General features: G+C 47.4%; 3 protein-coding genes across 4 annotated transcripts; 2 read left to right on the forward strand and 1 right to left on the reverse strand.

Annotated features, from left to right (window-relative positions):
- Nucleotides 1-92: 92 nt before the first annotated feature.
- On the reverse strand, nucleotides 93-9,899 carry apbb3 (amyloid beta (A4) precursor protein-binding, family B, member 3). The gene is made up of 12 exons (XM_057821221.1): nucleotides 8,706-9,899; nucleotides 8,316-8,470; nucleotides 7,751-7,822; nucleotides 7,552-7,683; nucleotides 7,367-7,494; nucleotides 7,247-7,252; nucleotides 7,065-7,179; nucleotides 5,484-5,553; nucleotides 5,339-5,422; nucleotides 5,164-5,273; nucleotides 552-737; nucleotides 93-466 (listed from the first exon to the last, which is right to left on the reverse strand). Exons 1-12 carry the CDS (start codon nucleotides 8,752-8,754, stop codon nucleotides 251-253), a joined length of 1,323 nt encoding a protein of 440 aa, XP_057677204.1. The 5' UTR covers nucleotides 8,755-9,899; the 3' UTR covers nucleotides 93-250.
- sra1 (steroid receptor RNA activator 1) lies at nucleotides 8,730-12,029 on the forward strand. The gene is made up of 6 exons (XM_057821219.1): nucleotides 8,730-9,826; nucleotides 10,066-10,170; nucleotides 11,185-11,262; nucleotides 11,325-11,461; nucleotides 11,525-11,633; nucleotides 11,706-12,029. The coding sequence occupies exons 1-6, from the start codon at nucleotides 9,802-9,804 to the stop codon at nucleotides 11,852-11,854; spliced, it is 603 nt and encodes a 200-aa protein (XP_057677202.1). The 5' UTR covers nucleotides 8,730-9,801; the 3' UTR covers nucleotides 11,855-12,029.
- A 3,346-nt stretch (nucleotides 12,030-15,375) lies between these two features.
- Nucleotides 15,376-24,237, forward strand: camk2a (calcium/calmodulin-dependent protein kinase II alpha). 2 transcript variants are annotated; one of them, XM_057821097.1, is made up of 18 exons: nucleotides 15,384-15,594; nucleotides 16,882-16,976; nucleotides 17,046-17,105; nucleotides 18,421-18,475; nucleotides 18,542-18,607; nucleotides 18,682-18,754; nucleotides 18,829-18,931; nucleotides 19,001-19,084; nucleotides 19,488-19,582; nucleotides 19,659-19,781; nucleotides 19,865-19,948; nucleotides 20,034-20,076; nucleotides 20,932-20,969; nucleotides 21,049-21,097; nucleotides 22,273-22,348; nucleotides 22,414-22,508; nucleotides 22,617-22,845; nucleotides 22,921-24,237. In XM_057821097.1, exons 1-18 carry the CDS (start codon nucleotides 15,533-15,535, stop codon nucleotides 22,922-22,924), a joined length of 1,434 nt encoding a protein of 477 aa, XP_057677080.1. In that variant the 5' UTR covers nucleotides 15,384-15,532; the 3' UTR covers nucleotides 22,925-24,237. The 2 variants fall into 2 exon arrangements, with proteins under 2 accessions (XP_057677079.1, XP_057677080.1); XM_057821096.1 differs by having other exon boundaries at nucleotides 15,376-15,594; nucleotides 18,829-19,084.
- The last annotated feature ends 1,124 nt before the right edge of the window (nucleotides 24,238-25,361 follow it).

Here is a 25,361-nt window from a genome sequence, read left to right on the forward strand (position 1 = left end):
TCATTTTCATTGTTAACCAACATGAACTCGTTTGGTAATGGCGGGCGGAGGTCGCCACGCCTTCAAGCGGCAATTTCTTCTTTTTTTGTCTCCCGCCAAGTCATCAATCCACGTCAAAGCACGGAAAGACCGTCGGAGCGCTAACGCGGAGAAACGACAGATGCGCAGCCAATCGGGTCAATGTGAAACCGCTTTATTTTTTCAGCGAGATTCCGCGACACGGTTCGGGCGAGCTAGCCTTCTTCCGGCGTTACGAGGCGGCGGCCCGTTTGTTCCGGAAGCTGTCGAAGAAGGCCATCATGCCCCGCCGCGCGCCGCCGTTCCCCTTTCGCGGCGTGGTGGCGCCGCCGCTTTGGAAGGCGCCGCCGTCCATCGAGTTGGCGCGTTTCACTTTGGGCGTGGCCTCGTGCCGCACTCGGCTCCTGGGCGGAGGCGTCTGAGCCACCAAACACTTCTGATACTGAACCTTTGAGGAAAGTGGGGAGAGAAAAAAAAAACATTCATTATCCCCAAAAAAACATAGGAGCAAAGAGGCTAACGAGCTAGCTAACCATGCAGGCGGCCTGTACGGCCTCCGACAAGAGGCCGGCGTCCGGCCGGCACCAGAAGACGTGACATTCGAAACGCTGCCGGCCGCCGTCGGCGATGACTGCAAAGGTGCGGCTGTCGTGACCGACGCCCAGGAAGCTGAGGAATCGCACCTGGCACGCCCACATCGGTTCCTCCCCCTCCTGCTGCTGCTGACAGCGGAAGGGACAAAATGTAACAAAAAGTAGAAATGTTTGAAAATGAAGCTAAAAGGGCGGCCGATACGTGGTCTTTTTTCCCCAAGACTGACCGATACTGTTTTGTTCCCCGTTTGTCAACTGTGATTTTGCGCCACCTAGTGGCCAGTGTTTCTAACGTACCTTGAAAAAAACCCAAAAAGAAAAGTTGGATCAAAATAGTGATCCGTACAAGTGAATAAACCAAGTTTTATGTTTTGGTGGATCACTTCCTGTGGATTTTGGGTCAATTCCTTTTCATTTGAGAGCATTTACATGTTTTTTGAAATTTTTGCTCACTTTTGATTTGAAAGCATTTGCTGTTGATTTTGGGTCACTTCCTGTCCTTTTGGCTGATGAAGGTATTTGAATAGGATTTTGGAAACTTCAGTTGTTCGTGAGTGGTTTAGGGCCAATATGAATGTTGCCTCCAAAGTAAATGTAGAAGCCTCCTGCGTACGGCATACGGTGTATCACAAAAGTGAGTACACCCCACGCATTTCTGCAGATATTTAAATATATATTTTCACGGGACAACACTGACAAAATGACACTAAACAACAAAATGAGTCTAATAGAGTTCATTTATTTCCCCCTCAAAATATAGCCATTAATATGTAAACCCCGGCAACAAAAGTGAGTACACCCCTTAGTGAAAGTTGTCAATATTAACATACAGTGCTGCTCGAAAGTTTGTGAACCCCACAGCGATGGTCAGATTTTTTGTAAAAAAAAACTAAAATAACCTTATTAAATGTTAAGTTATACCCAAATCCACAATACTGACATTCCAAATAATGGACTGAAACAAAAGAAATAGTTATATTGTCATTCTTTATTTAACAAAAGTGGTTGATTTAAGAAAAACTCAGATATCATGTGTGCAAAAGTATGTGAACCCCTTCAGTTAATAGGATATTGCGCCTCCTTTTGCAGAGATTACCGCAACCAAACGGTTTCTGTAGTGACTAATCAGCCTCTCACATCTACTTTGGGGGATTTTTGCCCATTCTTCCTTGCAGAACGCAGTCAGTTGAGAGAGGTTTGATGGGCGTCTGGCATGAACTGCTCGCTTCAGGTCCCGCCACAGCATTTCAATGGGATTTAGGTCAGGACTTTGACTGGGCCAGTCCAGAACAGGAATCTTCTTCTTTTTCAGCCATTCCTTGGTTGTATTGCTGGAATGCTTTGGATCATTATCATGTTGCATGATCCACCTTCTGCCAAGCTTTAACTTCAAAACAGATGGCGTCAGGTTAGGTTCTAGGATTTGACAATATTCCTCAGAATTCATGATTCCCTGGACTATGTGGAGTTGTCCAGGTCCTGAGGATGAAAAGCAAGCCCAGATCTTGACATTCCCACCTCCATGCTTCACTGTTGGGAGAAGGTTCTTTTGGTGGTATGCAGTGTTGACTTTTCGCCAGACATGGCGGTTTTGGTTGTGACCAAACAGTTCAATTTTGCACCTACATCAGTTGATGAAAACTCTTTTTAATTTAGTCTCGACAACACAACTGTTAAAAAAACAAACAAAAAACTACTGAATTGATTGATTAGGAAATCAGGTTGAAATAATAGAAAATTCCAAAATGTTGAGGGGGTTCACAAACTTTTGAGCAGCACTGTACGTACAACATGTCAGCTGTCAATATTTCGTGTGGTCACCACTATTATCCAGAACTGCCTTGGCATGGAGTCGACCAGAGCCTCACAGGAATGCTTTTCCACTCTTCCTTGATGACGTTGGCGGATATTTGAGACTTTGCGCACCTCCACCTTCCGCTTAAGGAAGATGCTCTATTGGGTTCATGTCTGGAGACGTGCTTGGCCAGTCCATCGTGTTAATCCTCAGCCTCTTCGGTAAAGCAGTGGCCATCTCGGAGGTGTGTTTGGGGGTCATTGTCATGCCCTGCGACCCAGTTTCTGGAGGGAGGGGATCATGCTCTGCTGCAGTATTCACAGTACATCTTTTCCTCAATGGAACACCTGCAGTACTCATGCAGCCCCAGACCATGACATTCCCACCACCATGCTTGACTGAAGGCATGACACACTTATCTTTGTACTCCTCACCTGGTCGCCGCCACACACTCTTGAGACCGCTGAAAAATGAATCTTCGTCTCATCAGAGCATAGGACATTGTTCCAATAATCCGTGTGCTTTGTTGACATGTCTTCAGCAAACTGTTTGCGGGCTTTCTTGTGTAGCGTCTTCAGAAGAGGCTTCCTCCTGGGGTGACAGCCATGCACACCAATTTGATGTATGGTCTGAGCACTAACAGGCTGACCCCCCACCCACCTCTTCAATCTCTGCAGCAATGCTGACAGCACACCCGCGACCATCTTTCAAAGAAAGCATTTGGATGTGACGCTCGGCACGTGCGCTCGGCTTCTTTGGACGACCGAGCCGATGCCTGTTCTGAGTGGACCCTGCTGGATGATCTTAGCCACTGTGCTGCAGCTCAATTTCAGGGTGTTGGTAATCTTCTTGTAGCCTTGGCCATCTTCATGAAGCGCAACAATACGTCTTTTAAATTTGAACACACCTGCTCCCTATGCACACCCGGACCTAGTAACACTAACGAGTCACGTGACATTTTGGAGGGAAAATGACAAGCAGTAGTCAATTTGGACATTTGGGGATGTCGTTTCTAAGGGGTGTACTCCCTTTTGTTGCCAGGGGTTTAGATATTAATGGCTAGATTTTGAGGGGAAAATAAATGAACTCTATTACATAAGCTGCACACACACTACTTTTTATTGTGTCATTTTGTCAGTGTTGTCTCAAGAAACTATATACTTAAATAGCTACAGAAATGCCAGGGGTGTACTCACTTTTGTGATACACTGTGTATACAAAGGCTGAAAGGTGAATGATTCTTTTTAATAAATGCCGGACATTTTGCCTCATTGCAATTGATATCATTTACAGTGCCCTCCATAATTATTGGATTTATAATAATTATGTGTTTTTAAGCTTCTAATATTTTTTTCCCCCTAAATAATATGGGACCTTAATGGGAAAAAAGAGAAAAATCCAACCTTCAATACAAGTGCATTTATTCAGTGGGGAAAAAAACCCACATAAAAAAAAAAAAAAGATTTGACATCAAATAATGTGTGTCACAATTATTAGCACCCCTGGTGTTAATACTTTGTACAACCCCCTTTTGCCAAAAAAAGAAGGTCTAGGGACTGAGATGGCCATGGGAGGAGCTTGATTTTGTGTCTGGTGAACCATTTCTGTGTAGATTTGGCCATATGTTTAGGGTCATTGTCTTGCTGAAAGACCCGGTGACGACCCATCTTCAGCTTTCGAGCAACAGATTTTGATTTCAAATGTCCTGGTATTTCAAAGCATTCATGATGCCATGCACCCTAACAAAGTTCCTGACCAAGATTGAGCTTTTTGGCAACAGACACTCGAAGTGGGTCTGGCGTGCCACGAAAGACGCGCATGCTGAAAAGCACCTCATACCCACTGTGATGTATGGGGGTGGGTCAGTGATGCTGTAGGGCTGTTTGGCTTCCAAAGGCCCTGGGAACCTTGTTAGGGCGCATGGCATCATGAATGCTTTGAAATACCAGGACATTTGAAATCAAAAGCTGTTGCCCGAAAGCTGAAGATGGGTCGTCACTGGGTCTTTCAGCAAGTCAATGACCCTAAACATATGGCCAAATCTACATAGAAATGGTTCACCAGACACAAAATCAAGCTCCTCCCATGGCCATCTCAGTCCCCAGACCTCAACCCCATTGAAAACCTGGGGGGTGAGCTGAAGAGGAGAGGACCCAGGTCTCTGGATGATTTAGAGAGATTCTGCAAAGAGGAATGGCTGAACATCCCTCTTTCTGTCTTTTCCCATCTTGTGAAACATTATAGGAGAAGATTAGGTGCTGTTTTGTTGGCAAAAGGGGGTTGTACAAAGTATTAACACCAGGGCTGCTAATAATTGTGACACACATTATTTGATGTCAAATAATCATTTCTTTATGTGGTTAGAGTTTTTCCCCCACTGAATAAATGCACTTGTATTGAAGGTTGGATTTTTCTCTTTTTTTCCATTAAGGTCCCATATTATTTAGAAAAAAAAATATTCAAAAACACATCATTACTATAAATCCAATCATTATGGAGGGCACTGTAAATGGGACATTTATTTTGGCTAACTTCCAGTTGTTTATTTTATTTGGAAAGGACCTTCAAGTGGTTACATTTATCATGAATAAAGCATCCGGTGAGGCATCACTATAAAATTAGCAATAACACGTTAAGCGCACCACCGACCGCGTATATCGGTTTGGGATTTTCGGACTCGGACCATTCTAGTGTTACGGGTGGATTTTGCCTCGCTTGCTTTTCATTTCGGGTCACTTGCTCTTGCGAGCGGCTTACCTTGAAGACGGACAGGAAGCTGTCCGTCACGTGGATGACGGCCGCCTCCCACTCGTGACGACGGGTGGAGTTGACGATGCTCTCGATGGCCAAGTTTAACACCTCCATGCCTGCCGACGCAAAGCGGCACGTGAGGAAGCGGGCCGGACCGGGCCGCGGCGGCGTCGTCGGGTACCCATGGCGCGGGACACGGGCAGGTTGCCAACGTAGTGGACGTCGAACTTGCGGACGCTTCGGAACCCCGCCCCCGAGAATTCAGCTGGAAGACGGAAGGGAGGAGTCAGCCGCCCGCGGGAGCGACGCGGTCGGCCGACGCTCACCTCGTCGCGGAGGCTCCTCCGGCGAGACGCTGTCCACGGAGAGAGAGCGGGACGTCTTCTGGGACATCATCTGAAGACATCGTTATCATCTCAGTACAGCACACGACTGCCTCTTATTTCATTTCGTCCCATGCGTGAAATTTCTCTCTCATGCTAAAATCAAATTTCAATGATATTTCTGTTGGTCCGAAAGATCCAGGACTACAGTCATCCATAGACTTCATAAAGTATGGACATGACACGGGAAAGGGGGCCGATTTGTAGAGGGACAATTTTATATAAAAAAAAAAAAATTTTTTCCAAAAGCAAAGCTGCTACCGACCTAAAACCAAAACAGGCACCTTCCTTAGCCATATATGAGTCTCCATATATGAGCAGCGGCATCAAAAAATTCAAAGTTGTTCTTTTTCTTTTCTATTTAAGTATAACACAACTTAAGATGGCTATAAAAGTATATTTTCAGGATCAATAGCAATATTTAACATATCATATAAGTTTTTGACCAAACTTGACTGAATTTGAAATAAAAAATGTAGTACAGTGATACCTCAGCTCACGAACGCTTAAGCTCACGAACTTTTCGCCTCAAGAACATTAAATTCGCGAGCATATAGTCTCTGCTGACGCACTAGTTTTCGGCGGACAAACCAAACCACGCGGTCGAACAGCGCCACGAGAAGCTGACGCACGCTCATGGCGTCCCAGTTCGTCCCCTCCCTTTCGTTGAGTGCGGACGTGGTTTGTGTTTGATAGACATTTTGGACCATATTGAGTGTACTTTTGCTATTATGGGACCCAAAAAGAGTTACCTACAGTCCTTATGGAAGGTGACTCGTGTTACCAATTCGCCCTCGACTGGTAATTGGCGGTGCTTTCAGCTTCCCGCCGTAGTGAGAAGTGGACCGGCGAGTCACGTTGGCTCGTTGTCGTCGGTTGTCTTCGGTTCGCCCCATTTCCTCTCCAGAAAGGTGGCGGCGTGCATAAAAACACCCAGAGGCGTCGGATGGCTTTTTGTGGGCACTTTTATTAACAACCAAAAGCATGTGGGGGGCACAGCACAGGAGTCTACGCTAACTGCGCACTTTGCCGGTAACACTCTCCTTCCAAACAGTAACTCCCTCCCTCCCTCCCTCCCTCCTCCTCCAACTCCATTCCATCAAGCCATCAACTACCATCACAAAGGTAAATAAAACGACTTTATTATACAGTACAGTTTATTTCTTTAAATTATAATACAATAGCACATTTATTATACATAAAATAAGGTATATTTTTGTGTAGTTTTAAGGCTTATTTAGTAGAAAATGATGTTTTATGGGGACCTGGGAACGGATTATTCTCATTTTAATGGTTTCTTATGGGAAATAAATGTTCGGAAGACGAACTTTTCGCCTTACACACACTTTCTGGGAACCAATTATGTTCGTGAGCTGAGGTATCACTGTATATCAAATTTGAACAAATAAACATTCCTTTAGACCAAGAATTGACGCTTTTTTGTTTTAATGACAGAAAAAGTTCTCCCTGACATCTGTGTCAATAAAGAAGAAAAATGAAAAGGTCGTGAGGCGGGCGACTGACCTGCGAGCACATGCGATGCAGCGCGCCGGCGATGGCCTTGGCGGGCGCGTCGCAGCGGAAGACGTGACATTTGAGCACGCAGCTGTCCTTGTCGGCCGCCACGAAGGCAAAGTCCCTGAGAGCGAGCCTCCGTTTAGCCAGGCTTCCGTGTGTGCGTGCGTGCGTGCGTGCGTGCGCATTACCTGTCCCTGTCATGCGGGCCGGCGGGCGTTGGCGCACGGCAAAGAGACACACGCCGTCAGTGACACGTTAGCCGAAAATCCTCATCTTTAGCCCGGGCGCTTCTTCCCCGACGGGCTCACCTGCCGTTGTCACCGCCCACCCCCCACACGCGGATGTTGACGATGGGCTGATGGTACAAGGGGGTGTGGTCCGTCGGGTCCAGAAGGGTGAGCGTTTCCCGCTTCAGGAGCAGCCTCATATCGCGGCCCTGCGTGGCGAAAAAAACGGAAGGATGACGCCTTCCTCGGAAGGAGCCGCCTCTCACCTCGCCCGAGACCCCCGGACCCGGGGGGCGGGACAGCTGCCGGATGATGTCCCCCACCGCCAGGCCGCCGCGCCCCGGGGACAGGTCGTCCTCCTCCACCTGCAGCCAGCCCAGCGAGCGCACCGAGAAACACTGGAACGGCACGCGTGGACGCGCTGAGAAAGAAAGATTTCCTCAGACGGAGCGCACGTTGGCTTACCTGCGAGTTGTCGTCACGGCGACGGGAGACGTCGGACGTCCGAGCTCCGCCGTCCGCTGTTCCTCGCTCGTCCTGAGAGGAGGGCAGAATGACTAGCTGACTTTTGCTACGCGCGCAGGTAGCAATATATGTTGGAGGAGAACATCTGTACGATGCGGGAGTATTAAGGCCAAAGAAAAAACAAATAGGACTACCACAATAAAGTCATTAAAAAAGTCACCATATTTAAAGTGGCAATATTACAACAAAAGTCCTTTTCAAAATATTACCGCTTTAATCTGGCAATATTACCCTTTTCTCTCCGTAAAACGTCATGATTTCTCAAACTTTTCTTTTTCGCACCATTACAACGTATATGACTTTATTCTCGTGACATTTCCACTTTAATCTGGTAATATAATAACGTTTGGTGGTCATATTTTTTTCCGTACATCTGGGACACAGGCAGGAATTTGAAAATAACGAATACGACTGGGAAAGCAACAGGAAATGGGCAGGGGGGGGAGAAAAAGACAAAAGCGAATCCACCCTGGACAAGAAGGAAAGCCAACGGTGTCGTTTTTACCTGCGGCTGCGGCTTCCCCTCGAGTCTGGGTCGATGCCACTGGGTGGTTCCGCTGGGCACGTGCCAATAGTAGGTTCCGGCGGAGTCTCGGATGGTCCTCCATCCGGCGGGAAGGTCCGGGTCCGGCAGAAGGTTCTGGTCGCTCCAGATGTTGTCTTAAAACGCACAACGGGTGTCATTTGACAACGGCGAACTAGGCGACCTTTCTGACCGGCCTTGAGCATTAGCGTCTGTCACCTGATCACACTGCCCGACAGGAAGCGGGCTTCAATAATGAATGAAGCGGATACGCCGAGCCGGTTTTTTTCTCCTCCCTCCCTAAACTTTCCTTTTACTTTGAAAAGGCCGGCATTTCCTCCAAATGACGTGGATATGATGAAAGGCTCTTACCGTCACAGTTGACAATGATGATGGCCAGCATGTAGTCCTTGCCCATCATGGTTCTAATCTGCTCCAGAGTGCACGCGTGCGCACCGACTCAGAGAGACATTTTGAAAGTCCTCACTGCCGCATGTCTTCGTTTCCACAGCAACCACATCAGTCTGGTGTCCTTGTGTGATGATGTCTTCTTGTTTCACTGATGGAGGAGGCAGTCGCATCCCACTCCTTCCCTCCCTCCCTACTGCGCGATGACGTCACCCTCGACGACTCTCGCTCAGCCAAGTTTCGTCCAATCCTGAGCAACAGTGTAGAAGATATTGTTACGATTATGGTCAAAACGTCCAAATACGTTTTTTTCTCTTCTGCTGCTACGGTGTAAATATAAATAGCGTCACTTATTCAACATTTGTTGTTCTTCCGTGTACTTTGCGACAGATGATGCCTCTTTACGTCACCTGCTGTACTCGGCTAATCGATAGAATATGAATATAATTTGAAATGCGCTCATGGTTGAAACATATTAACACGGGAGTCTCACTGACTCCTTACCATGACAGCAAGAACCACCTGACGTTGTTTAAATTCATTTAAAACGTGTTGTCCTGTCAACAAATGCCGTGTACGTTGCGACAGACGTCAAACGATGCCTCTTTACGTCACCTCGGCTAACCCTATGAATATAATTTGAAATGCGCTCATGGTTGAAACATATTAACACATGAGTCTCACTGACTCCTTACCATGACACCAAGAACCACCTGACGTTGTTTAAAACCATTTAAAACGTTGTCCTGTCAACATATGCCGTGTACATTGCGACAGACGATGCCACTTTACGTTGCCTGCTATTTTCTGCTAATCCTGCTCTATGGATGGAAATATGAATATATTTGAAACGCGTTCATGGTTCAAGCATCACTGTATAATAGTCTAATTAACATCCAGTGCTTTTTGATGACAAGAAGAACCGCCTGACATCATCGAGACTGCTCCTTAACCCGGAAATAAAACCGCCTCCTGTCTCTAGTTTTTTTGTTGTTGTTGTTTCTGTTAGTAGTTTGTCGGCCGGTGTAGTTCAGTTATTCTGCCTCAGCTTTGACACGTAATGGATGACATATACGTCAAACCAGGTAAGAGGATAAAAGCGCAAAGTAGCTAACGCGTCACGTAAACTGCTGTGGAGCTAACGACTAGCTACCAACTAGTATCATACGTCACAGTCAATACGTTAACGTAAAGAGAAGGAGTACGGCAGTTTATATCAATGGGCCGCCGTACGCCCTCTCTGGCATAAAAGACATTCAAGCCTCTGTTGTACTTGCCGTTTTGACAAAGTAACGTACACAATCAAATGACTGTGGTCGTCCAGGAAACCAAGAACGTGGGTGGAATGACCCTCCTCAGTTCTCCTACGGCCTCCAGATGGCCCGCACCCCACAGAGGAACCTTCTGAACAAGAGGCCCACGCTGCCCGGTCTCGCAAACTTTCTCCTACATGCACAACCCCGAGCAAAAAGTACGGAATCACCAGTCTCGGACGAGAACTCACTCAGACATGTTATCATGTAGAACAAACTCAGATAAAAAGCTTGAAAAAATAATGAATTAGTTCAAAAGTGCAACTCTTTGGCTTTCAGAAACACTGAAATAAATGAATGAAAAACATTGTGGTGGTCAGCAAATGTTACTTTTATAGAGCAAGTGCAGGGAAATATATATGAAATCACTCCATTCCGAGGAAAACAAATATGGAATCATGAGAAACAAACAAACAAAGAAATAACAATCAAAACATCTCTAGTATTTAGTAGCACCACCTCTGACTTTTATGACAGCTCGTGTATGGACTCGATGAGTATTCATCAATTTGGCGCCAACTCTCTTTGCTCGCAGTTGCCAGATCATCCTTGCAGGTCGGACCCTCGCTGTGGACCATTTTTTTCAATTTTCACCACAGGTTTTCAATAGGGTTGAGATCTGGGCTATTTGCAGGCCATGACATTGACTGGATGAGTCTTTCCCCAAGGAATGCAGTTTTAGCCCTGTGGCAAGATGCATTGTCATCTTGGAAAATGACAAAGATATTTTCAATTGAAGAGATAAGAAAGCTGTCTAAAATTTCAATGTAAACTTGTGCATTTATTGAAGATTGAACCACAGTGCCTTTGCCTGACTTGCAGCCCCATATCATCAAGGGAAGTTTGATGTTTTCTTCAGGCAATCATCTTTGTAAATCTCACTGGAACGGCACCAAACAAAAGTTCCAGCATCATCACCTTGTCCAATGCGGATTCTTGACTCTTGACAAGGTGATGATGCTGGAACCTTTGTTTGTTCTACATGATAAAATGTCTGAGCGAGTGCTCGTCCGAGACTGGTGATTCCATACTTTTTGCTAGGTTACTTTTAACTATTTATGTGCTTTTGCGGTGTTTTCTTGTCATTGTGTATCGCTAACACCGTTATCTTTCCCGCGATCGGTCGTTAGACACCGCCGCCCCTCCTCCGGCTCCTCATTCCGGCCCCTCGGGACCGCCGCCGTCGGGTTTGGCCCCGCCTCCCGCAGGTCAGACACCGCCGTTTTGTCGACACCCGGTCCACAAATGACGGGTTTGCCGCTATTGGCAGGACGCGCTCCCAGCTGGAAGACCGCAGAGAGACTTCGGGGCGACGAGGACGGCGGTCGATCGGAGGGCGAGCCCGACGTCGAGGCGGCGCTGGAGATTCTTCGGCAAGCGCTGGACGCGTGCAGACGAGACGTGGAGGTGGGTCGGTTACGCCGTGGACCGATCGTCGCTAAAGTACCGACGCCGTTTCCATTTGCGCAGCCTCAGGTGTGTAACGACGTGGAAAAGAGACTCCGCCTCCTTGAGGACAGCTGGAAATCGGGTCGACTGAGTCTGCCGGTCAGGAGACGCGTGAGCGCCTTGACTCGAGGTCATCCCTCGTCCTTCCGCGTTTGCCGCGCGCGGCCGGCCGTTTGGTAATTTTGCGACGCGCACGTTGCAGAGCTGCGAGCCGGACACTGGGACCGGGCCGACGAGATCCATCGCTCTCTCATGGTGGATCACGTGACGGAGGTCAGCCAATGGATGGTGGGCGTCAAGCGACTGATCGCCGAGACGCGAAAGCTTCGGGCCGACGCCTGTCGCTCGTGACCTTTAAACTTTTCCCGCGGCGGTTGTCGGTCAACCGCCCTCGGACAGATTGCGAGGCCAATGAAAATAAAAGTTGTTTTTCCGGGACGGATGATTTGACGTTTGCTTCTGTTGATGGCGGAAACTGCGTGGTGGGTATAGCTTCGCTGTGCTGGTCAGTATACAAGTACTAACTTACAAGTACTGTACATGTATTTGCGTGTTCACATACTTGTTTTACAAGTGCACGTGCCTGTAGTGTACATACTGGACTGTCTCAGGAAATTAGAATACACAATATTCTAATTTTTTGAGACAGTCCTGTGTATATATACAGGACTGTCTCAGGAAATTAGAATACACAATATTCTAATTTCCTGACTGTCTCAGGATACACAATATTTTAATTTCCTGACTGTCTCAGGAAATTAGAATATTGTGTATTATAATTTCCTGAGACAGTCCTGTATATATACACAGGACTGTCTCAAAAAATTAGAATATTGTGTATTCTAATTTCCTGAGACAGTCCAGTATAGTTGTAGTACAAATAAATGAAAGCATACTTTTTTTTTTTTTTTAATAAGTACACAAAAGTAAAAGTCCTTGCAGTATGGGTCCAGGCAAGTACATGTACTCGTTGTAGAAATACATGAACTAAGTACACGCAACTTCACATACTTGTACACGGACTCATTTAAGTACTTGGTATAGACCCTACCCACGTGACGTCACAACTCCGCTCTCCTGAATGGTACCGCCCAATTGTCCGTCAAAACATAGTGTTAACCTGTTACGGCTACGTACATTCCTCCTATTTACGGCGTGTTTTTCTGCTCCTTAACATTAATAATCAAAATGGTGAAGGCGTGTGTGGCTGTTGGTTGCACTAACAGAGAAGATTGACTTGAAGTTTTAACGTATTCCGAGGGATCCAAAGAGGAGAGCGAAATGGACGGCTGCAATTCGACGTGAAAACTGGGCACCAAAAAATCACCACAGACTATGTAGTAGTCATTTTATATCCGGTAAGATGCATTTAAGATATACTTAGAGGGTTTTGGGCTGACAAATAACCACAATTAAGATCATTGCTAGGCTAATCGCCGACAACATACACGTAGGTATGTAGTGAGAGTGCTATCGCTAAACCATATAAACATTAAAAGCCTTAACTCCATTGACAAACGACATGAAATACATTAGACTTGACAGTGGATGTTAGCAATAACAAAAGATTTTGAATTGAAAATTTCGTAACTCACCTTTCCAAGCACAAGATAGATTCCAGCCGAATTTTTGTGGACGAGGACCTGTTTCACCCAACCAGCAACGAAGTATTTATAAGCCTCCAAGCTCTTGAAGTTTTTCAAATTTTCGTGAGAATAGGCTGATTTTGTGTGGACAAGATAATTGTAAATATCAGCGTAGGCAGACAGGGCGAAGACAGTGGGTCGAAAAACATCGATTTGGGCATCAAATATGGATCTGGCGACTGTATAGAACGAAGCTTTTCCACATAACGCCTTTTATGCAACACATCCAGTGAGTTTACGGCATCAGAAAGCACCGGGTCTTCCATGAAATGCATTTTAAATTCCTCGATCAATTGAAACCAATGCTAATACAGAGACAAAATGACGGACAAGTGGGCGGATCCATACAGCGAGCACGTGGTTTTGTGACGTCGGTGGGTAGGGTCTATAAGTACACAGAAGTTCACTTAAGCTTGCAAGTGCATGTACCTCTATTACAAGTGGACGTGTAGTTTAAGTTCTTGTACAAGTTGACGCAATTGATGTAGAACGGGGGTCTGCAAGTCCAGTCCTCGAGAGCTGCGATCCAGCTGGTTTTCCATGTCTCCCTCCTTTAACACATCTCAATCAAATGATCAGCTCATCAGCAGGAGTCTGATAACGATCCCGATGATTTGAGTCAGGTGTGTTAAAGGAGCGAGACGTGGAAAACAAGCTGGAGAGCAGCTCTCCGTGACCGCACTTGCAGACCCCTGATGTAGAAGTACACAAAAATACATGAACTAAGCACTGGCAACTTCACATACTTGAAGTCATAAGCGGATTTTCAGGGGGGCCAGAGCCCCCGGTGGCCAAAAAGTGTAATTGCCTTTCCAATACAGTATATGATTTGAAAATTAAGAATTTTTCGGTAAAATATTGTCTATAAAAGTAAAGCAATAAAACAACAAAATAAAGGAAATGAACAAAAAAAGATACTTTGTCAAAATTTATTTTCAAACAGATCATGTCAATAGCACCATAGACAGTCGTTTGCTTTGCTTAGCCAAAACCACCCCAGGACCGAGGAGGCAAGGATATGGATATACGTATTTTTTCTTCAAACCGAAGTTTTCAAAAGTGAACAACGACTGAGCAAGAACCAAGGATTAAAAATGTGGACCATTAAACGCTAGAGACCATCGTCAAAATGGTGAGCGGAGTTTTAATTTGCCCCACTAAAGACGCTAATTGTACAACAGAGCCACCAAAGGTGTCTTGCCAATGTAGTTACCCCCTTCAAAAATGGTGTCCCCTGGCTGCGGGAGCGCGCACACACACTTAATTTATGAGTTATGTCGACTTAAACAATGAGTTGAAGCCAAAAAAGAACCACAGTTATATATTTTGGACATCAACGTGTATTATACTGGAGAAACTCCATATGGGACTTGAATTACAGTAATAACAGTTATAGGTCATCCTACGAGTAAAACGGTGAAACATTGCCTTTTTTACGTTCAGTGCGTATGTTACGTTATACGACTGAAAGTTTTTTTTTTTTATGGATGTGCCATGTTTTAAAACCTCGTCGATAACTACATCACCAAAACACGGAAATCAAGCAAATCAGTGCAGCGCATTGGCTCCGCCCAGGGGATCCGATTTTTGACTGGGGTAACGCCATTGGCACGTCACCGGCGGGCGTACCATATTCAATGGATGACGATCTTGGCGAAAAGTATAGCTGTCCTAAGCAGCCTGATTTGGAATTTCCCTCTAGAATGATGGGAAACAAAAAACGCTCATTTTCAACTTATTATTATAAATATTCTTGTAAGTTAATTTTATTGCTGACACTGCGCCTTGGGGTCATCAACATATTGTGCCCCCCCCCCACCCCCCGCCTCAAAAGTCCAACTCCGCCTATGCCTGAAGTACAAGTTAATTCTTATAGTACAACAAAGACGGATACTATGACTCGAACGCTCTCTAGCAACCGCCGCGTCCGCAAAGAGCTCAGGTGACCAGCCAGCAGGGGGCGGCAAAAAGTCAAGGTGGAAGGAAAAGCGCTCGCTCGACCCGTCGCGAAGGTCACGACGTGACGGTCACGTGACAGAGGCCCGCTCGCTCGGGAAGAATCACGTGACGCGCGGAGCAGCACGCGGGCGAGGTCAGAGTGGACTATTCTGCTGCAATGTGGCTCGGCGGAGCCTCGGAGGCAGTTGCCATGGCGACCCTGCCCGCGCCGCGCGCCGCCATTGGCCGAGGAGCTCGGGGGAGGGAGGCGGGGGCGAGTAGGCGGGGAGCTCAACCTGGAGAGGAGCCGCTCTCCATCTTCTTCATCATCTTCTCGCCGCGCCGCGCCCGGCAAACGCGTCTCCCTCTCGCCGGCCGCCGCCGATATTCTTCGCGGATCCGTCCGTCATCTTGTCTTGCCGTCCTCCTGTGACCCCGGGTCGCCATGGCAACGGTCATTTGTACTCGTTTCACCGAGGAGTACCAACTGTACGAGGAGCTGGGAAAGTAAGTTGCTTCCGAAAGCCATGCGCTTAGCTTATAGACGCTGCATGCGTGCATGCTAGCGTATAGGTAGGTATACGTTGTAAGGCTAAAACATTATAGAACGTGAAATCAACGAGCTGAGCTGAGCCGAGCCGAGCCAAACGAACGAACGAACGAACGGAGCGCCTGCCTCTCTGACCTCATCCCACTCACCACCTTCGCACAGGTCTCTTACATAAGACGTGTGGGTGTCTACTGTGGAAAAGCGAGCAGCAGCAGCAGCAGCAGACATTTTCCTTTTTTTCACGGATGAAAATAGGCAACATCCGTGCTCCCTCATTAGTTTGCACTTTGCTCCCTTACTCCGTCGTGCATGGGTGCAGGCCGGCCGAGCTCTTTCCTTTGGATCTTTCACTCCAATTCGGGATCATTCTCTTTTCATTTCTTTTCTTGCTTCCTGACAAAAATCCTTCAGGCTACGACCTTTGGCTTTCTCTTTCTCTGCATTGTCAAAGAAAAAATGAAAGAATGATGTTCAACCAGTGGTTCCAGAATTTCACCCGTACGACTGATGTTTTTTTTCCTAACATCGTTGAACTCGACCAAATTCCTTAATTAATGCCATTTTTTAGTTTTTGATGAACACTGTATTTAAATTGTAAAAAAAAAAAAATCAATAAAGGGTTCAAATAATTTAACAATTGCTAAAATTTCAATTTTTTGAAATGACCAAAAATATAGTCATTTGCCTTATTGTCAATCCATAAATACATACAGTTAACTGCTCTTCAAAGTGGCAATAGCTGTCCACTCCACTGTAGTGACCGCAAAAAAAAGTTAATGCACGGAAGAAGTGTAAAACGGTATGGTGCTTCGGTCACCAGAAATTGAACCGAATTCATTCTTTTTCAATGATTTGATTTGATTGATAACGAATCCTTTTTTAAATTTTTTTTATAGAACTCGTGGCTTTTTGAGTTGATTTTACCCCCAAAATGGATTCTTCAATTCGTTTGAATTAACATGTCTCAAAGTTTGGGTACGGGCAACACGAATGCTACAATTGGATGGCAAAATACCCGCAGGTTTGAGACCGATATGGACATGGTAAAAAAAAAAAGAAAAACGTAATTGGTGCATGAAAGAGCAGCTGAAACTACACTGGAGCGTCAGCTCAGTAGCGGGTCACAAAAACACGTCGGTTCTTTTTACGATTCGCCATTCGTTGGAAACGGACCCTTCTACGGTTTTCCATCCATCTCATTTTTTTCAAACGGTACAAGCTTTACTATGCGCGGCTTCCGGCAGGGGCGCCTTCTCGGTGGTGCGCCGCTGCGTGAAGGTGCTGTCGGGTCAGGAGTTCGCCGCCAAGATCATCAACACCAAGAAGCTGTCGGCCCGAGGTGAGAGGCGGTTCGGCGGGGCGGGTCCCGACCTTAACGCGCCCTGAAACTCTTTTCGTCCTGTGTCAGATCATCAAAAGTTGGACCGCGAGGCTCGAATTTGCCGCCTGCTCAAGCACCCCAACATCGGTGAGCGCCCGGGTGAATGCCAAAAAGGCTCGGGGAGATGATCCATTATGAACGTGAGAATGAATTACGGATGAGGGAATCCATAATTCATCATCATCGCGTGACCGACATTAGAAGAGGAACGGGCCAAATGATAGCGAGCTAGCACTCTTACCTATTATTAAAATGAAATTCAAATCAAACCGCAGCACGGGTTTCCACCTTTAAAGGAAATACAGAAGTGACAGAATCTTCCCTTTTATAAAAACTGGAACATACAGTATATAAACATGTTTATAAATGGATCATAACATGGATCAAAACCTAGTTTGATTGCATTTGCATCAACTTTTCCAACCTATTTTGAGCGAGCGCACGCAAGCGCTTGCCAGTATAAATGGCCGGCCGTCGGAAGCGGACGGGTCGCAGGCCGCTGCCCACTCGCGCGCACGCACCTGTGTTAAAAGCACTCTCTGAGAAAAACAATTAGATTTTTCTCTGCAAACACTCCTACACACTGCACCAATGTGTGTTGTCAGAAGGCTTTTGATGCTTTCACCTAAAGACACTGTTGCCTAGCAACGCACGCACACCGTGCGATGTTACGTAAGCCTCCTCGGTATCTGCGGAGCATCAGCCAGCCAGCCAGCCAGCCAGCCAGCCAGCCAACCATCCAGTCAGTCAGTCAGCCGGCCAGCCGGCCGGCCGCCTACACATGCCTAGGACACTGGCGGTCCGCAACCACCCTGGCTTAACCTTCCGTTCGACGTCCAAATCCGCTTTTCGTCTCTCGACGGAACGGAGTGTTAGGGAGGGCAAAGGAAAGAAAGAAAGAAAAACTGCATGGTCAGTCAGCATATTACTAGAATCAAGTCATAATAGTCATACGTTGTAATACATGGAGAAAAAAGTTCAAGATGTAAGTCGTAATTATCCATCCATCATCTGCCACTTCATACGCGGTTGGGTCGCGGGGGCAGCAGTTTGAGCGGGGTAGACAACGTAATGAGAAATAAAACCATAATTTACGAGATTAAAATCGTCACATTACGAGAAAAAAAATCATCAGATTACATTACATATACGGGCGAGGGGGGAGTCATCACGTGACACAACTTTATGTACTATTACGAAGTCATAATATTACAAGAAAAAAAGTAATATTATGAGGAAAAAAATATGAGACTGAAGGTGGTTTAGCACTCTATCTACAGTATATGTTAGCAGCCAATTTATGATGTAACTTGCAATATTATGACAACTTTGGACTGGGGTTAACGTTATGACTATTAGCGCTCCTGCTTGGTCTCTCTGTCTCTCTCCCTCCCGGTTACAGTGCGTCTTCACGACAGCATCTCCGAGGAGGCTCACCATTACCTCATCTTTGACCTGTGAGTGTTCGGGGCCGACCGTGGCGCCTTTCCGACCTTGCGCTGACCCTTACCTTATTGCGTCAGGGTGACGGGCGGCGAGTTGTTTGAGGACATCGTCGCCAGGGAGTATTACAGCGAAGCTGACGCCAGGTGAGCGCGCGAGCGGGAAGGAAGCTCGGCGACAGGCGGCTTTAACGCGGCGGCTTTTTCCCTTGTACCGACAGCCACTGCATCCAACAAATTCTCGAGGCGGTGCTTCACTGTCACCAGATGGGCGTGGTCCACCGAGACCTGAAGGCGAGTCGGCGGGCGGTCGCAGGGTTTAGGGTTAGGGGTTAGCGCCATTAGCGAGCACGCTTGTTGTCGCGCAGCCGGAGAATCTGCTGCTGGCCTCCAAGTCCAAGGGGGCGGCCGTCAAGTTGGCCGACTTCGGGCTGGCCATCGAAGTGGAGGGCGAACAGCAGGCCTGGTTCGGTAAGCTCCGCCCTTCCGCCGTCTGGCGACTGCCGTTCTGTTCCGCTAAGGCTTGGCCCGTGCTCTCAGGCTTCGCCGGCACTCCCGGCTACCTCTCCCCCGAAGTTCTCCGCAAGGACCCTTACGGGAAGGCGGTGGACCTCTGGGCCTGCGGTCAGATTCCGATCGTCTCCGCCTTGTCTCCTTTGTGCCGCGCCACGCCACCTTTTCCATGGCTCCTTCACTCCTCACCTGTTCTTCTCCTCTCCTCTGTGGATGTTGTTCTCTCTGTTCATCTCTTTCTTTCTTCCACTTGTCTCCTTGTTTTCTCTCTTCAGGTGTGTCCCGTCTCCCGGGGTGTGTCTTTTGTGTCCTCAGGTGTGTATTGTCTTCTCGGGGGGCGTACGTTTCTTCAACTGTGTTGTCGGCGTCCTCGGTCGTGTGTTTTTAGGCCTCTTATTTTTGTCGGGCTTCCTCAGAAGCGTCCTCGATTGTCCGTTTCCGGTACTCGGCGGTTTCCGCGGCGTCCCGGCTTTTGCGTCTTCCTCACTCCTGCGTTTTTGCCGTCCTCCCTCAGGCGTGATCCTCTACATCCTCCTGGTGGGCTACCCTCCCTTTTGGGACGAAGACCAGCACCGCCTGTATCAGCAGATCAAAGCGGGCGCGTACGACGTACGGGATCCCGCCCCGGTCTCCGCCGCCTTCCGCCCCGCCTTTTCCTGACGCGCGTCCCGCTTGTCGTTGGCAGTTCCCTTCCCCCGAGTGGGACACGGTGACCCCGGAGGCCAAAGATCTGATCAACAAGATGTTGACCATCAATCCGTCCAAACGCATCTCGGCCGCGGAGGCCCTGAAACACCCCTGGATCTCGGTGAGCCGCCTCCGGCCCGGTGCGCTCGTTAACCGATTAACCGGCCGATTCGTTAACCTGCGTTTTGACGTCTTTGCGTGCAGCACCGCTCCACGGTGGCGTCCTGCATGCATCGCCAGGAGACGGTGGAATGTCTGAAGAAGTTTAACGCCCGACGCAAACTCAAGGTAGGCTCGTCCGACGGGCCGGGGGATATCCTTCTCGGTTCGACCGACTTCTCATCTCCTTCATTCCGTACTCGTGTCCTTGCAGGGAGCCATCTTGACCACCATGTTGGCCACGCGCAACTTCTCGGGTGGGTTCGCGACCAAATTTTGCTCACCGTTCCGTCGTGTCGTGGTCCTCCTGTTGCAGATTCTCCTCTCGCCTTTGACCTGCGTGCTGACAGACGGTAGACTAGCTCGCTAGCGAACACACCATTATCACATTTGCGCCGTCTTGCAGCTGTGCTCATATGTCAATCCCCTCATAGTCTATTCTTAGCCGCCGTTGGGTCCCGGAGGTCTTATCGTACTTAGTAATTTCATTTCTGGACACGGTCTGGTTTAAGTCCTGACGTGACACTGACTTAGTCCAAGATTTGGTCTTTTCTACGTCTGATTCTAGTCCTAGTCCTATACCCGGCCAGGTCCCGGTCTTGATCCCAGCCGTAGCCCAATACTTCATCCAAGTGCTCTTCCTAATCCTGGACCTGCCGGTCCCGGACCCGCATCCTGCCCTGGCCCAAACGTCACAGCCATTCCCAGAGGATTGATCCGTTCCGAAACTAGTCCCAATGCAAACATGACCGAGGTCGAGCCCGCAGTCGGCTATCTCGTGTGACGTTCGAGGAATGTCCGGTGTCAAGTGTTTGCTAAATGCGGACTCCGATCAGACTCGGAGCCGTTGGCGCATTCGCAGGCGTCTCGTCACGCCAGACCGCACGCGTTCGACGGTGGACTTTTTTCACAAGCTCGGATCAGATTTTTTTCCTTCTTCCCGAGATCTCGGAGTACCTGCCGGAGCGCCGAGAATAGTCGCGTGTTTGGTATAGATATCGCTTAGCTAGGGCAAGAGGTCATGTGGCCGTTGGTCCAGACGGTGGCGCTGCTTGCCGTGTTCATGACTTTGTTGTCGCTGTTGTCCGTGTTTGTGGTCGCGCACGCCGCAGGAGGAAAGAGCGGGAACAAGAAGACGGACGGCGTCAAGGTGAGGGGGGATCGGGCGCCGCCGTCGACCCGTCCTTAACAACTTCTCGTCGAGTAACGCGCACTTCCTGCGGTCGCAGGAGTCGTCGGAGAGCACAAATACCACCATCGAAGATGAGGACACCCGAGGTACGGGTGTGTGTGTGTGTGTTTGTTTACAACCCCTAGTAAAAAGTATGGAATCAGCAGTCTCGGACGAGCACTCACTCAGACATTTTACCATGTAGAACAAACTCAGATAAAAAGCTTGAAAAAGATGGGCCATCTCACTGGAACAACACCAAACAAAAGTTCCAGCATCATCACCTTGTCCAATGCAGATTCTTGACATTTGACAAGGTGATGATGCTGGAACTTTTGTTTGGTGCTGTTCCAGTGAGATTTACAAAGATGACTGCCCAAAGAAAACATCCAAATTCCCTCAGTCCTTGATGATATGGGGCTGCATGTCAGGCAAAGGCACTGTGGTTCAATCTTCAATAAGTTTACATGAAAATTTTAGACAGCTTTCTTATCCCTTCAATTGAAAATATGTCATTTTCCAAGATGACAATGCATCATGCCACAGAGCTAAAACTGTTAGAGCATTCCTTAAAGAAAGACTCATCCAGTCAAAGTCATGCCCTGCAAATCTTAACCCAATTGAAAACCTGTGGTGGAAATTGAAAAAGAAATGGTCCACAGCGAGGCTCCGGCCAGCAAGGATGATATGGCAACTGCAAGAATAGAGACTGCTAGCTGTCATAAAAGCCAGGGGTGGTGCTACTAAATACTAGAGATGTCTTTTCATTGTTATTTCTGTTTCTCAGGATTCCATACAGAATTAATTTCCCTGCACTTGCTCCATAAAAGTAAGATTTACTGACCACCACAATGTTTTTTATTCATTTCTTTTAGCGCTTCTGGATGCTAAAGAGTTGCACTTTTGAACTCATTCATTATTTTTTTTTCAAGCTTTTTATCTGAGTTTGTTCTACATGATAAAAGGTCTGAGTGAGTGCTCGTCTGAGACTGCTGATTCCATACTTTTTGCTAGGAGTTGTATACATAAGAAAATTGTTTCAAAGATAAAGTGTCATTTACAGTCAAATGAACCACAAACGACAAACAACAATGTCGCGGGTCAAATCCATCGAACGGGCTGGCTACTTAGCTCACAATTCAGTCCGGCTCAGCTACGGTTTTCCTATCCTTTAACACGCACGACACTTCTGGCGAGCGATCTTCAGTAGCTCGAAAGTCGGCGAGCCGGACCGCCGCGCCACGGTGACGTCGTGTGCTTTTGTCTGGTTTGTGCGCGTCAGTGAGAAAGCAGGACATCATCAAAGTGACGGAGATGCTCATCGAGGCCATCAGCAACGGCGATTTTGAGAGCTACACGTGAGTACCGCCTTTGTAGCCAAAGCGCCCGGCCCGCGGGAAGCGACTGAAACGCTTCTCCTCAGCAAGATGTGCGACCCGGCCGTGACGGCGTTCGAACCCGAGGCGCTGGGGAACCTCGTGGAAGGCCTGGACTTCCATCGCTTTTACTTTGAAAACTGTGAGTACATTCCCATTTCCTGTCGGTTTGGCTCAGGGTTTCCATCGAGAAAGACCATAAAGTTCCTCACCGCAAACCTATACCGCCGTGTGTGATCTGGGCACGCAGTGTGGTCCAAGAACAGCAAGCCGGTCCACACCACCATCTTGAACCCTCACATCCATCTAGTGGGCGAGGAGGCGGCGTGCATCGCGTACATCCGCGTCACCCAGTACATCGACGGCAACGGGACGCCGCGCACTGTCCAGTCGGAGGAGACCAGGGTGTGGCACCGCCGCGACGGCAAGTGGCAGATCGTCCACTTCCACCGCTCGGGCTCCCCGTCCACGCTCAGCAAGTACGAGGCGCGACCGCTCGCTAACAAGCGTTCTCGTCGCCAACTCCCTCTTTTTTTTTTTTTTTTTTTTTATAGCTAACTTCCCGCGCGGGAAGTCCTCCGATGAGCTCGCTTTGACGACCGATTGATGGCAGGCCGGTCGCGCGGACAAACGTGAAGAGGAGGAGCCGAGGGCGGGGCCGAAACGCGACGACCGCTTCATTGTTCATCCCGGCCTATCGCAATGACTCCTTATTTAATTTTACTTCATTTTTTTTTCTTCAGCCCCCCCCCCCTTGATGTATTGTCATGTGACTGATATGACGCCCGCCTTCACCACACGTGTCACGGCGCCCCCGTGTGGCCGGGGGCTTAGTTTAGCTTAGCATAGCAAACACAAATGTATATTTAGTGAATGTAAAGAGACAAGAAGTGAACGGTGCGTACGTGGATGTGTGTATGTGCGTGCGTGTTGCCAAGTAACCGGCAGGAGGCGCGCCCAGAATTTTCTTTTTCCATCCAGACGCTTCCTCTCGTCTCCGACCTCGCGAGCTTCCGTACACGCTTGGACTCCGCCCGCTCGGGGGTCTATCGCCTCCGGGCCCCGCTCCTCCCCACAACACGGACGGAGTCGAACAAACTCGACGTAGTAATAATTTACATAAACACACACAAAACATTGACGTCTTTTTAGCTCGTTCGTCCGATTTTAGAGCTTTGACCGTCGATTGGCTATTTCTTTGTCTTTTTCCTCTGCGCGTGTATATGTACATAGTATTTTTGCGCTATCAATTGCATGCGTTTAACTTTAACCAGCAACTTTGGAGCCGTTTGGAGCTTTGTTGTCACGTGACTTTTTGGGCTCGTTCGCACCCGAGCTTTTTTTGTTTTGATTTTTTCCCGATTTCGGCGACGACCGGCAATACGCCGGTTGTTCCCGCGACCCTATTTGCGGCGAATCTGCGACATTTGTTTTTATTTGTCGGCTTGAGCTGCTTTGAAAGCAAAATCTTCTCGCGCGTGCGCTCGGTGGAAATCTTCCCGCGGTTTCGATCGGACGCCAGCCGGCGACGTCGGATCGACGGACGAGAAGCGGGTTATTTTCTAGCTTTAGCGTTGTAAGCGGCTGTCGAGTGGGCTCTGAGCTAACTCGACCGGGGAGGGACGCTAAATGTGCTATGTCTCTCAGGTGAAGTGATGACACAGAAAAATGTACACCCCCCCCCCAGAAAAAAAAAAAAAAAAAAAAGAGTCAATGTCGTGACGTGTCAGCGGCTGCATGCTCGCTGCGTAACAGGAAGTGAACATGATGCGAGCAGGAGAGAACGTGCACGTGTTTCTCCTGCGCTGTGCTCCGGTGTTGTCAAATTGATAAAAATTCCATTAAAAAAAACTGGATGAAAACTAGATGTGTCGATGTGATTTTTGGAGGATTCCTCGTTCCACGAAATACATCACATGGTGTTTCCATACATTCCTAGAGAAGGGATTTTGGACCAATACGGAGGCCTTTCCCTGTTACATTTTGGCCGGGTCACCTCCAATTGATTTGGGGTCACTGCCTGTTTATTGGGGGACATTTCCCTGTGACCTCCTATTCATTTTGGTTCTATTCCAGGAATTTCCAGGTCACGTCCTATCAATTTTGCGTCACTTCCAAGTCGAGTTCAGATCAGCTTTTTTGTCAAATATTCTATAGGTACACGACAACAGTCCAAGACCAAAGTGCAAAATACAATTACAGTGTAAGTAAACAAAACAATTCAATTAATAAAAAAAAAAAAAATAAATAAATTAAAAAAAAATATATATATATATATATTAGGGCTGTCAAGCAATTAAAATTTTTAATCGAGTTAATTACAGCTTAAAAAACCTTAATTAATCGTAATTAATTGCAATTAATTGCAATCCTAACCATTTATAAAATATGCCATATTTTTCTGTAAATTATATATATATTCTGTAAAATAAATTGTTGTAATGGAAAGATAAGACACAAGATGGATATATATATTCAACATACGGTAAACAAGGACTGTAGTGGGCATTTCACTCTACTGTCATTTAAATCTGTCTATGCTGTCCTCACTCCGTAGTGTCTACTTTTTCCAAAGCTAGACAGCTAGTGAACGACTCCATAATAATCAGACTTCTTTCTTTTTCATCTGATTTTTTAATAAAATGGCCTCAAACCATTGTCCTCTTTAGACCGTCGTAAAACTACCAAAAAAAAGTACACAAGCATTGCATTAGCAACAACGTTAGCTTAGCACGCTATACAGGTTCACAAAACATAAACAAAAAGCGTCTCATACAAAAAATATAACATTTCCCTTACTAACATAATATGTGCATTATTTGCAACAACCATACTTACGGACAAATCTTGTCCAAGGATCATATAAGCACAACATTACAACGTAGGCGTCAGCCCGAGACGTCCTGCAGCCATATTGAACTGGCAAGACAACAATAAACCATGTCGCAAAGCGACCACAAGAGTTCGCTGTTAGACAGCACAAAAAGCCTTGCTG

This window comes from Corythoichthys intestinalis, chromosome 18, assembly GCF_030265065.1.
Source record: "Corythoichthys intestinalis isolate RoL2023-P3 chromosome 18, ASM3026506v1, whole genome shotgun sequence".
In the NCBI taxonomy this organism is placed as follows: domain Eukaryota; kingdom Metazoa; phylum Chordata; class Actinopteri; order Syngnathiformes; family Syngnathidae; genus Corythoichthys; species Corythoichthys intestinalis.